A 12,960-nucleotide genomic window follows, 5' to 3' on the forward strand; every position below is an offset into this window, starting at 1 on the left:
CCCCCGGGGGCGGCTCCGGAGCAAACTTCGACTGCGTACTCGAGTCTCCTGTGGGATCCCCGGGCGCCTGTTTTCGCGCATAAAATGAATCAGCGAAATCGTGGAGATCGGTAGTTGTTCACGGAAGATTAATAATTATCGCGGACCCCCGTACGAGAACGGTTTGTGAAGTGAGAGGACGCGCAGGGGTCGAAGGGCGTGTTGTCACAGAAAAACGGGCTCTCTTCACCTGGGGACGGTAATCACTGGTTAAACACGTCACAATGAAAACAGCAAGAGAGGTCGAAAGAACCCGCGGACACGGCAACGACACGCGACTCTGTTTGCACAACGAGTATTACACCGGCGTCGGAATAAGCCGCTAGTCGACAACTGTTATTTATTTTTCATGTACTTCTGTATACGGCGACCGCAATTGCGGTCGATTATACCGCGACGCTTCCGAGCCCCCGCAGGCCTGTCCCATATAACAATCTCTTTGTTTTTCAAAATTCTACTCGGCGTCCTCGCGAGTTAATCGCGCGGTTATGATTTCGCTGGAAATTAGCGAAATAAAATGCGGAGTTGAACCGAGCGAGTGCATCGCGTACACGCGTGAAGAGGGGGGGCATTTTCAATTACTGAAATAACAAATAGACTCGCATGACTTTTTAGTATTACCGCCGATTCCTGGTAACTATCTCTCCGCACGAGAGGACGAGAAAGGCGTGCGGGTATCTCCCTCGCTTTGTACATCCCCCGAGCTGCCCTCCTCCTCCTCTCTCCCTCTCTCCCTCTCTCCCTCTCTCTCTCTCACACGGAGGATCCCCTGATTTAGCCGCACGCGCAGAGAGTGGAGAGAAAAAGGGGATGTGTAAGGGAGGTTTTTCCGAGAGGGCGCCGAGCGGAGTACGTTTGCGTTGCAATTTAGTTATATCAGCGGCATAAATATTTGACACTGGTTGGAAAATCGCGCCAAAGTTAAACCCGCTTCGCGGTGTATTTGATATCGTTATCACCACCCTGTCCTCCTCACCCGCCCGCCCCGGTATTTCCGCTCTCGCACCGCTGTACACCCGTCCCATTGGCATTCGCACAAACTCCCTGGGATATTGTATTTCAAACTATTTACATTTTATCGTAACGAAACATCTCCGGCAATTTTCGTTATTACAATTTAGGTAAACGACGGCCGCAGGTACGTACCTATCTCACGACGGAATTGAAACGAATGTTTTCGAGAAACTGTCCGCTTGGCGTCATTTTTTACGCGATAATATTAATTCGCCCAATCTAAGGGGCGAAATTAGTCGGATGGAGGGAATAAAAAGACACGGTGTACGTGCGATGTAATTCTCTTGTAAACATCAAAAGCTCGGGTGTTACCCTTCACGTCATTATTCCGGAAGCTAATCCAGGACGAAACCCTCCATACATAAATACATGAATACACGGGGTAACAAAGTGTTGTCATTAAATAAAAATCAATCAGAAGATCGTGGAGTAGGCTTAACGGATTTCCGTGTACCGCCCACGGCTTAGCCGGTGCAGGAGAACTCCTCTCGAAAATGGGGTCCTGCGGCGCGTCTATCTCTCCTACTGTCCTTCCACGAAACCATAATTACCACCGCCGTAACCTACACTCCTCCTCGCGTCCTCGACGCTGACAAGTTTACGAGAACAATCGTTACGCTATTCCGGAAAAAAAAAAACCGACTGTGCAAAGCTTTTATCTCTGACGCGTGAAATGTTTCTATACATATTTTTTTTACACACTCTCTCTCTTTTTTTTTTACAGGCCATCATGTACGAGGGACAGGACAAAAATCCAGAAATGTGCAGGGTGCTCTTGACCCACGAAGTGATGTGCAGGTGAGAGTACTTTGCTAAAAAACAAAAACGAAAATTTTTCCTTTCACTCTTTCCGGTAGTTTTATTAGTTCCTCTGTTCGGGTTACGTTGTTGTACTCGTCACTCTTCCCCCCGTGCACCGCTGTTTCGAAATAATTCCACACCCTCGTGCCGGGGGACGGTTGTATCGGTAGCGGTTCTTCGTACCGGCGAGCCAGCCAACCAGTCGACCGGGCGAGCCACCCTTGTTGCAGCAGTAAACCATAAACGTAACGAGCCATGCGCTGCGCGGGGGTGGCTGAGTCACTGGCCCGTGGGACTTGACGTCGACGGGTACAGAGGGGGGGAGGATAGCCTCCGAAATCCCATTGGGCAGGGGTATTTTTCGGATGTGTAGTTTTGTACGGAGAGAACGGAACGAGACGGTTCCTTTATGATCGTGGAGAATTTTTGTTTTCTTTTTTCTTTTTTTTTCGTTGTTGTTGTTTCGTACGCAACGAAGTGGGTACGAATACGGTGAAAAAAATATCTTTCTTCTGTCTGATTTCAGTCGATGTTGCGACAAGAAGAGTTGCGGGAACCGTAACGAAACGCCCAGCGATCCGGTGATTATAGATCGGTGAGTAATGGAGCAAAAAAAAATTCTATGTATGTATAACGGCGACGTGTGGATATATTTTTCACGGGTACGGTATATCGGAGTTAAGGTGAAATACATTGTCCGAGTAAAGAAGCTGCGCCCGTACGGAATCCCTTTGCTTATCCCTCTCGGTGTGTTCACCTAGTGGTACGACGTACGGACCCAGTTTGACCCGTACGTTCCTAGAAACGAGAAACTCGGTGTAGCGAAGCAGCGAGGTAGAGGTAGATGCGGAGCTATAGGTATCTTTGAATAGGCTATGGAGTGTCCCGAGATAGGAAGGTAGTAGGAGGAGGTGGGAACAGGAGGAGGTCCTTTTCCCGAGGGACCGTAGCTGAGATAGTCTTCAGGAGGACATCTTGAGCTCAGCGGTGCTCATTGTTCGTCCGATCCCGATCCTCGGCGAAATAAACCCGACCGGGGACACCTGTATCTTCATCGGCGAAGGGAAGGAAAATGGAGAGAAATAAAAGATACGCGAACGAGGCGACCTTTGTCATCTCGAGTGCGAAGGAAAGTTTAAAAATTTCCAAAATATCACAAGGACGGATCGCCGCCGCGACCAATTGACCGGCAATATCCGGAATAGGGAAAAAAAAAAGAAGAGCGCAGCAAAGCGTGTAAGAGGGCAGCGATCACGCGTCGAGTTTTATAGGGTTGGCGATCGGGGCTTCGGGGGTGGTAAGCGATACACGAATTAATCTCTAAAATGCCCCCCGCGCAAGGGAGAGAGAGGAGTAGGACTACGCAACAGAAATGGGGTGGTCGCGTGTCCTTATACTGCCCCCTACCTCCCTCCCTCTCCTCTCCTTTCTCCGCAAGTACCCTTCATTTAGTAGCCACACTCAACCTTGATTGCTATTGCCAACGGTATAGTTGCCACAAGCTGTGTTGTTACCGGTTATAGTCGGCGGTAGCTGCTCGCTGCACCAAAACAGGACCCGCTACGTTTTTCACCCCCGTGTCTTCTTACATTACCGCTCGTTATATTGCTTTATTCTACGTAAAAAAAAACCCAGTCTTCCGTAGGTACCAAATGTGGTCGGTGGCTAATAGATTTTTGGTCGCACAAAAACCGCCGTTGGGGCGGTACAGGGTTAGGCAGTGGTACGTACGTACGTACGTCCGATGGATATCAATGGCACGTTGATTGAGACGGGCCAGGTCGATTGCGACGTGTTCATCGAAGCGTGATCGAGGTACGAGTACGGCGTGCTTTTTGAGGTCTCGTTTAAGTGACTGGTTAAACAACCTGCAGAAATCACCCTCGCCAACGAAATGAAACGATCGCGATCCGACGCCATTTCAACTCCGGACTCCCTTTGTCCGATGCAACGCGATGAATGGATCGTAGAAAGTTAATGTACCACCCGTTGCGATTAAGCAGATTTTTTTTAATTTTTTTTCTTCTTGTTTTTTTTGTTTGTTTTTTCTTTCCATACCTACTTGACGCGTATTTCTCGTAGCGCCGGAAGGCTATACTCCGACCACTTCGGCACGGCGGAACCTTTGGGGATTTAACAGAGATTACCGGCGTTTTTTGGCTTCCGAGATTTGACCCTCAAAGTTTTCGATCATCCCTAAACACGAACGTTCGGGGTTCGTCGTTCCTCGAACGGGGGAAAACTATTGGCGAGGTAAAGAACGTTGTTTCGAGTTTACCCGCCGTCACCGTTGGCACATGGTAATGGGTGATCGGGACGAGGTGACGCGATAATTCCATAGGAGGCGATGTTCTATCTGAGTTAAATTCGAACGCTGTTACCGGCACAATCAATCGTTATCGTAATTGATTGCGATTGGTCGAGGGCGTTCGTAGGCCGTAGGCTGGAGTGACGTCACAATGACGTACGGATTGTCAATCAGCTACGCTTGTACCGTCGTTAATGAATGCAAATCACATCCGGCACTCTCCGTGCCGCCGTTCGATGCGCGACGTCCGATTTCGACGCCACCGGGTAGTTCAGCTGCAACGCGTCGCGCGTTGCGTACGAGGTAAACTCGCGCCATCCAAACCACCTATATGTATGCGCGCGTATTAAGTCCTAACGCGTACGATGACCACCGAACGGCATAGCGCGGCGATTGGTTGGATTTACTTAGGTTGATTGAAGCAGTTTTCGATGCACGACCGCGTATACACGCTTTTCCACGTGTGTATACGCCTATCACGTGATATTATTAGGTATTCAAGCATCACGCATGTCCATGTACGAATAAGATTCATCTTATCGATCTGTGTCATCTGTTGGCGCGATGTCACCGCAGACCTGTCATTAGCCGTCCTCGGCTTATCTCCTCCTCGCCTGGGTAATTTTGATGATTTTCACAGAAGCTCGAATATAGGCAGGGTTAGGTAATAACTCCGCTCGCGTCATTACTGACTCGCGACGCTCGTAATATTGACGCTTCACTTTTTTACGCATGTCGTGTGTCGCTCGTACCTCCGACGTCTACTCCATCTGATATTACAACCCCAGCCCCGATCCACTCGCACGCGAACCTCCACAACCACCGGCAGCTATGCCTCGACCACCGATAGTTAATTATACCGGAGATCCGAATACGCGAAACAATTGTGACGTAAAAATTTCAACGAGCTGGAAAAACGTTGTCGAGCAAAACAAAAAAAAAAAAAAACATCATTAAAACGTGGAACGGATTTATGACCGCGAGATTCCGGCCTCATATTCTTTGTCGCCTGCAACCCCCTCGATCGTCTATTAGGGAAATCAAAACACACTCAGCTGGTGCGAGAGACTCGGGCGTCGCGCGTAGCATATGGGGCTCCCGCAGCGAAAGCTAGAGAAAAGGGCGGGGGGGGGGGGGGGGCGATCGCGTAGAGAAACGACCCCGAATTTCGGTCTAGGGTGCAGCGGCGTCATCCCCTTGCGAAGGACCCGAAAATAAAAGGTCCGAAGGGAGGATGAGGAATAGGAGGGCGGGGGCGTGCGGTGCTCGTCAGCGAACGGACTGCGGCCGGCGGAGCGGAAAATCGTCGGATAAATAACCAACAGCAGCCCCATATTTGCCCGGCTAATTATTTTTGGTTTTGCCAATATCGAAATTGGGTCAATATAATATACCAAGAGGGCGAAAGCCCAGCTTTACCCCCGGGATACCGGCGAACCGATATACGCGGGGCGTTGATTTGTTGAACTATTTCAGTCTGTCTTTGTTTTTTATTTCACTACACGATCGGGAATTCCGTACGCGATATACGCTGCGCATACCTCGTTAACGATTCGCCGAATGCCTCCTACCACGTACGACTCGCGACCTCGCAACACTTTTTTCATCTCGCGAATCGGAAGAGGAATAACTCAAGTAGAGAAACGGATTTAAAAATGAGTGAAGAGAAATTGAAAGCAATTACGGTGCGGCGGTACGTGGGGTGGATATAGCTGGGCAGACGGGCGTGTAGATGTAGGGAAGTGGGAGAGGGAGAGGGAGGGGGAGAGGGAGAGGCGAGGGGAAATGCGTAGAGAAATTCGGGATCTCCGGGATAACCGAGAAAATGAATAAGGTTGAATGTCGAATGAATAAAATAAAGTGAAGCCCTCCCAGCCATCGCCGACAGATCGATGGCGATTTTTCACTCACTTAGTTTGGCGCGCATCAATATGCATTAAGCTGATCGGCCTTCTATCGAGTTTCTGCTTCGAGGAAAGGATATGCGTGGATCGGAGAGAGAGAGAGGAAAGCGGACAATAAGAAAAGAAGGCGGATGAACAAGAACGAGAGGAATAAAAAGTGCAAAAAAAAAAAAAAAAAAAAAGATAAGACAAAGAAAAAGGAAAAGGAAAAAGAGCGGTACGGAGCTGACTGCAGAAAAGCCGTGGAAAAGAAGATACGAGCACCAAAGAAGTTAAGATATTCCGCGAAAATAAGGATACCGTATCGGGGTAATTCTCGACAAGAAATAACCGTAACAAGATCGGTCCAGGCTCGTAATACCACCACCGATGTAAGATTCCGAGACGCGTTACGAGGCTTTAGGGGGTTTCTTGAAAACCTGCCAGAATCCTGCCACCCCCCCCACCTACGACTAGGCGATATCGTACCCGCCCTCCTCTAAGTCATGAAACCGCGCCGAGCTTCCGATTGTAATTTAAACCACCGCGGTTTCGCGGGTGTCCATAAATTGAAAAAAATGTCGAACAAATTTCAGCGAGTTTTTTTTTTTCACCGTGAAACAACCAGCGGAATCGGCATGCAGAAATGTGCGAAACTTTTGGAAACTTTACCCCGGATAACTGATACATAATGGATCATGAATTTAGCATAAGTTTTCGATTAGCAAGCGAAATAGATCCAGATACCCGAGGTACATTCCCTGCGCGGGACGTCGACCCTGCGGCGGTTCGGGTGGGGGTAGTGAATTTTTTGGTGATTCCGCTAATTGGAAGAATTTACGATGTCGTGGGGCCCATTTTTGGCCGTTTAATGCCAACGATTTTACTGCATTTTAACGAATGAGAAACTCGGAGGGACCCTGCTCGGAATCTATAACCGAAAACTTAAACTTAACCAACGGAAAGTGGACGATAGAGTCGAACCAATATTTCTTGTCTTATTGAACGAGAGTCGCCGCGACAAAGAACGAAACACGTTTATGATAGATCGGCGGGACGCACGCGTGCCCCGAATGGCAATAGCGCGCTGGAGAAGAGGAAATAAAAATAAAGAAAGAGAGGGAGGGAGGGAGGGAGGGAGGGAGAAAAAAGTGATAAAAAGAGAGAAAACAGGTGCATACCGTAAGCTTTCGGATAAGCTGTAAGGGCGTTGCGAAGCGATTTCGCGCGAGACTCGGGGTCTTAAATTCAGAGATCTCGTTAACCTTGGCAGGGGGTTGGCCGGTGCGAGGCGTCGAGGCGCAGAGTTCGCTTAGCAAATCGCGAAGTACGCTCGAGCGAGTATATATACCCTTATATCAAATCACTTTAGTCGGGGCGGACGCGCGAACGGCGAAGCCAGCAACGCCGAAGGGGGTATACGGGGGTAACGGGTGTCGGGACGTGCGGGGCGCGAACCGAGTATTTCCGCCCGATTACCGGCTCAAATCGTTTGGAAACCCAAAGGAGAATCGCGCGATTCGACTTTTCGAGAAAACGAAACCGAGGGGGGGGGTCTTCCCCGCGGTACGGGGCTACCGGTTCGAATCGTTCGCTGGGGTCACCTCCCGCGATGGCTCTGCCGAACTCCCGCGAACCCGCGTTAAAGAAAGGTTGAGGCGTATATCGTACCTACTCGACTTCCAGCCCACGGAACAGATGTCAGACGTCATGGTTCGCCGCCAAAACAGAGGGGCGGAGGGGAGTAGGGGGAGGAGGGGGAAGAGCGCCCTTTCGACCGACGGGTATAGTTTTAATGGCGTTCGTAAGAATGCAATCTTTTAATCTCGCGAGCTCAGAAGTCAAGCGAAATTGCAAATTCGCTAGAATTTTTTGCTAAATTAATCACGCGGAGTGAGCTTTTTACGACGACAGATGCCCGGCCAGATGTCATTATCCCGGTACGAGAGAGAGAGAGAGAGAGAGAGAGAAAATAAAATCGTCCTTCAGGACGAATATAATACACGAGGTGATCGGTGCGATTGACGATCACATGCGAGGAGGATTTTGAAGTGCGGACACGCTGCGCGACGAGGATATTTAGAGACGGCGGGAAGATAATATAATTGAGTTGGCCACGCGACTCTTCGAGTGCCTCCCACCCCCGGGTTCGCTGGTAACCACCTGTTTTGAGTGGCAGCCTCCATAAAGGCGCACAGTGTACCGGGGCTTTTGAATTGATCGACTACTACTACCACCCCATACGGATAGGCGGCAACCGCGTCGGACTCGACGGTAACCCTCGTTCGCGATATTATTCCGACATACGGAAGACGGGGATAGCGCGGGGATTTGTTTACACTTGTTCTTTATCGATGCGGGAAACGTAAACACGTCGATCGATCGATCGAGTTATATACGGGACAAGGATTTAGTTTTGTTGTCTGCACCGGGTTGTTGCCGCTGGTGACGATCACTCGGCTTATAAGCGTGGGATAATTGTTACATCGGACTCTCTATCTCCGGTAATTTATCGTCTCCCGGAGCAGTAAATTAAATTCCTGACGTCGATAGGAATTCCTCGGTAATAAACTACCACGTCATTCTGAATCACCTAGCGAGCGACAGGTGTGTTACCCACCTAGGTACGCGCATATGTACGATGCAAAAACCGAGACTAGCGATTGGTAGGGATTTCTTAAAAGTTGGTTTCTGGTTTCGATCGCTCCCTGGTATACACCGCGCGACGATACGGCTTACGCGATATAAACAACGAACGCAGATTGCGAGCGGTGCTGGCAACCGGCAGTCCGCGCGAGATAGAGCAGTGGATCATCATTAACCGGGTGGCACAAAACCGTCGACGTCTGATTGACAGGAGTGCGCAAAGACTTCCCGTTTTTCCTAAACCCGCTTTAAGTTCCCGGTATTAACCTGCACCGGTGCTACCACGGCAGCGCGGCGGAACCTTCGCAATTTCTCGACGAGCCGTCGAACGGTTCGCAAGCGAGGCGATGGCAGCACGTAGAGGTGATGGACGACCGTCGAGGCGCCAAGCTATGCGAGTCCGGCGGTCGGGGGCAGTTCGCCGTTCCCCGTTTGCCAGCGATTCGCCGATTTCGTTCGCTCGGACTACTTTCGGCCTACGCTCGTAATTGGTGAACCAATTACGCGTTCCTCGCTTTTTACGAATACCCGCACTCTTCCACTTCCCGCGCGCGTTCCGCACGTTGAGAAGTACCGAGCTACGAAACCGAACCGATTGTGAACCCGAACGAGATCATCCGACGCGAATTGATTCGCGGCACAAATTATGCGGTAAAACCGACGACGAAAACCAAACCCGTTAGTTTTCGGTCGGACTTCTAACGGACCTTCACTTGGTCAAGGCTGACGGATACGAATCGCAACGACGAAACCGAATACGGAGGAGGATCGTGTTAACCGAATACCGCGACACAGATCTCCGGCGGGTGGGATCTGTTTTCGATCGTCGTTCGATACGGCGTGTTCGGCGAGCGCCCGAGGATCATTTGTGAAATTAGGTGCTTCCGGTAGAGTGGGAAGGAAAACGATGCGGGATCGATAGTTTGAGATTTATGCGATTGATTGGAACGGTGCGGAGTGACGGGACAAGGAAGAGCTCTTAGTCCTGGCTGTGTACTCCCCGGAGGATAACACCCCCGATATCCTGTCCGAAGTATCTCTATAAATTTGCATGTAGAATACAGGGAGGTTCTCACGGAGGAAAGGAAAAGAGAGAAGAGAGAGGAGAGACGGGAGAGAAGAGAGACGGGAGCGGGGAAGGGGAAGGGAATGGAAAGGCTCGCCTTTCAGAGTCGTCCTTATCCTCGGTAGAGTCCTGCTGCGCGACCTGGTCCTGCGAAGCCTCCAAGACTTTGTCCCTCTCAAAATCGATACATCTCTCTCGGTCCCTCTCCCTTGAGTTACATCTGTCGCTCGTTCGTTAGCCGCTGCATCGCGCGCTTCCTTTTCAGCCAATTTCTTCGTTGCGGACAATTCGTCGGCGTAGCGCTCGCGGCGAAGAATTGCCGGGACGTTTTCGAAATGCGTACGCCTTCTATATACCCCGTTTATACATACATATGCACCGGAGGAAGGTTGCGGCCGAGCTCGCCACTACCTTCCCCCGAGTCAGCCGGTCAAACGACTCAATCGAGGTAAGAGCAGGCGGTAGGAGTGAGTTTGTCGGATTGTAACGATGGTGTCTCGCTACGACGTTGATCGGGATCGGTAGAAAGAGTACGGGGATGTATACAGAGATCGACCGAGATGGAAAGGACAAAGGAGCTGTGTAGACAGTTTCGCAAACAAAGCCTCATGAATACATTTGCTTCGGACGCTCGTCGGTCGGTCGGTCGGTCGGTCGGTCGGTCGGTCGGTGTTTCTCTCCTCCAAGACACCCCCGGAGAAAGTTCCTAGCGCGGGACCGTGAGAGAGAGAGAGGAAGGGACGCGAGGGTGGCAAAGGCGAAGGGGATGCCGTAGGTGAGGGAGAGGTTTTACCCTTGGCTTTCACCGTCGGCGAGAGAGCGACGGAATAAGAGAGGAATCATGCGGGACTCGAAGGGGTCCAGGAGCGTTCAGCTCGGCGTTCTCTCGTTCGGCTAGCCTCCGCAGAGTTGAGCCAAGAGGGGTGGACAAGCAAGGCCGCTGACCGGTTGCCATGGCGACCATATGGATTGATCCGGGCAAATATCATCCCCGAAGACGCCCGAAAGAATCACCGGATTTTAGAGAATACCTACCTAGGAGACGTAGAGAACCACCGGCCCGCCCCCGTTTACACCCCGAGAAATAGAACGGAAAGTTGAAAAACGAAAGGAAAAGGAACCACTACCACCCTTCGACGAGGCCGCGCATCGTACGTCGACTTCGAGAGTATCATCCGGTTGCAAAAAAAAAAAAAAAACGCCGGCAAACCACCGTTCGTATTACCGATGCTCCCAGCGTCACGACGACCGGGGTAGAAGCTATACCTGCATCCATCACCTGTGCGCGGTACGGACCGCTATACTCCGCTCGGTAAATGGTATTCGAGTCCGGCCTTTCGGAGTGAGCGATAGGAGCGTGTCGCGCCCTATATAGGAGATCGCCGAGTGGCCGATAATCAGTTTCCCTAGGACAGACGCGTTGTAGTAAATAATGTAATCTTGTAGAACGCTCGGTGTACACCGGTAGGCAGCGAGTTAATAGGCAGCCTCCGGAAGAGAGTGAGCCGCGAAGCTGCTGTTCCGATGCGAGTATCGCCGTGTGCTCCGATCGTACGTAGGGCAACTGCGAGACGATGAGTGATTCAGTGCGCGTCGCCGCTCGAACTCACTCTCCGTTGCCGCGTAGATTATGGAACAGCATCCAGGGACAACAGCTCCGCTCCGCTCACCTCCGATCTGCTCTAGTCGTCGTGGTGCGGTGGCAGCTTATGCTTTGTCGTATAGTGGTTCTCAGCGCTGCGTCTTTGACCGGTTGCGCTAAATTTAGCGAGATTCGCATCGGCATCGGCATCGGCATCGGCATCGGTTGGTGTCTAGCGAGAGGGACGGACCACCCACGGCGATGACGCTCCTTATAAGCCGGAGGACTGTTCGCATTATGGAACGATTCCTTTCCTCCTCCTCCTGCCCCCCCCCCCCCCCCCCCTCCTTGGATTCTCCGATCGCGGAGCGGTTCGACTGTCTCGATCGTCTCAACGGGGCCGAGGCCTCGGACGAGGACGAGGACAGTTCTTACCGCGAGAATTATAAATTAAGCTATTAAATCTGTGTTTACGTTTTTGCACCTCGCAGAGTCTTTTATAGGCATTAAAGGGAACGTTCGCTGAATTTTGATCGATCCCAACCCACCCGCCTTTTCTCCCGACGTTCGGTCAGCTCAGAAAACGACTTCGATGGCCCTCGCGCCAAGTTCAGACGGCGGACTTATACCCACTCGTGCAGGGTAGATGACGGTTACCCGGTTAGCCGGTTGATCGGACGACGACTCTCGTCTGGACGCCTCGATGGTCTCGTTCGTTGGGTACGGCCGCGTCGAACGACGTATTCGAAATGTGAACGGGAACGTGATCGCGAACGCGAACTCCACGAGTAAAGTTCCGGTTAAGTCAAACACGACGTAAAGTCGCCCACCTACCGCCGGAGTTAGGACTTGGAAAGTCTCAATGAGGCGTATAATGCTATTAAAGGGAATCTTATTACGAGCGGGAGCTGCACCAACTCGAGGGAGATTCACGTTACTCCGTCTTCCGGAACCACCCGCAACAAGTATCTTACTAATTACCCCGACTGTATACGTATAGGTGGGTACCGGTTTGTTCGCTCTCCTATAATAATTCCTCGCGATGAAACTATCTCACTTCGAACTATTCGTCTCCTTCTTTGTTCACCGAGCGTGTTCGAGGGATGGAGTCGGAGTAGAGTTGATTCCATGATTAATACCGCAAACAAAGACGGAGTTCATCCTGCAATCCTGCAGCTTAACGCCCTCCGGCTGTTGTGCTTTGATAAATAGATCAATGAACCACCTTACTCATACGCGAACGGCGCGGTGTGGAAAGAAAAATAGTTTCAACTTACCGAGGAGTAGTAATACACAGCGAGGACCTTTACAAACTTTCTGAAGTGCGGATTTCAACGGGGGTGGCGGGCTAGCCGAAAGACGCGAGTTCGCGACAAGTTTCTGCCGTACCCACAGTATTCGTATTCCTCAGACTGTTCTTAGCTCTCGACCCTCAGGAATAAACCCCCGAGATCCTCGAGAAACGTCAATTATTATCAAGTGGTCCTCGCTTGCGGGAAATTTGACGATCCGGAACAAACGATTGATTGAAAACATTTTGTTGGCTGTTGGATGAAAATCTCGCAATATAAATTAAATACAAATTTTACGTCCCAGGCCTACGAGTCGTCCATACGTCGCT

At 50.8% G+C, this 12,960-nt stretch overlaps 1 protein-coding gene across 6 annotated transcripts in view; it reads left to right on the forward strand.

Annotated features, from left to right (window-relative positions):
* LOC112694824 (transcription factor collier) overlaps positions 1 to 12,960 on the forward strand; it is a 60,277-nt gene that overhangs the window by 18,040 nt on the left and 29,277 nt on the right. For all 6 annotated transcript variants that reach the window (XM_048650610.1, XM_048650598.1, XM_048650590.1 and 3 more), the window contains exons 5-6: positions 1,778 to 1,851; positions 2,381 to 2,449. In XM_048650610.1, the coding sequence (XP_048506567.1) occupies positions 1,778 to 1,851; positions 2,381 to 2,449 (143 nt within the window). The remainder of the gene's footprint in view (positions 1 to 1,777; positions 1,852 to 2,380; positions 2,450 to 12,960) is intronic.

The sequence above is a fragment of the Athalia rosae genome, chromosome 1 (assembly GCF_917208135.1).
Source record: "Athalia rosae chromosome 1, iyAthRosa1.1, whole genome shotgun sequence".
Classification (NCBI taxonomy): Eukaryota; Metazoa; Arthropoda; class Insecta; order Hymenoptera; family Athaliidae; genus Athalia; species Athalia rosae.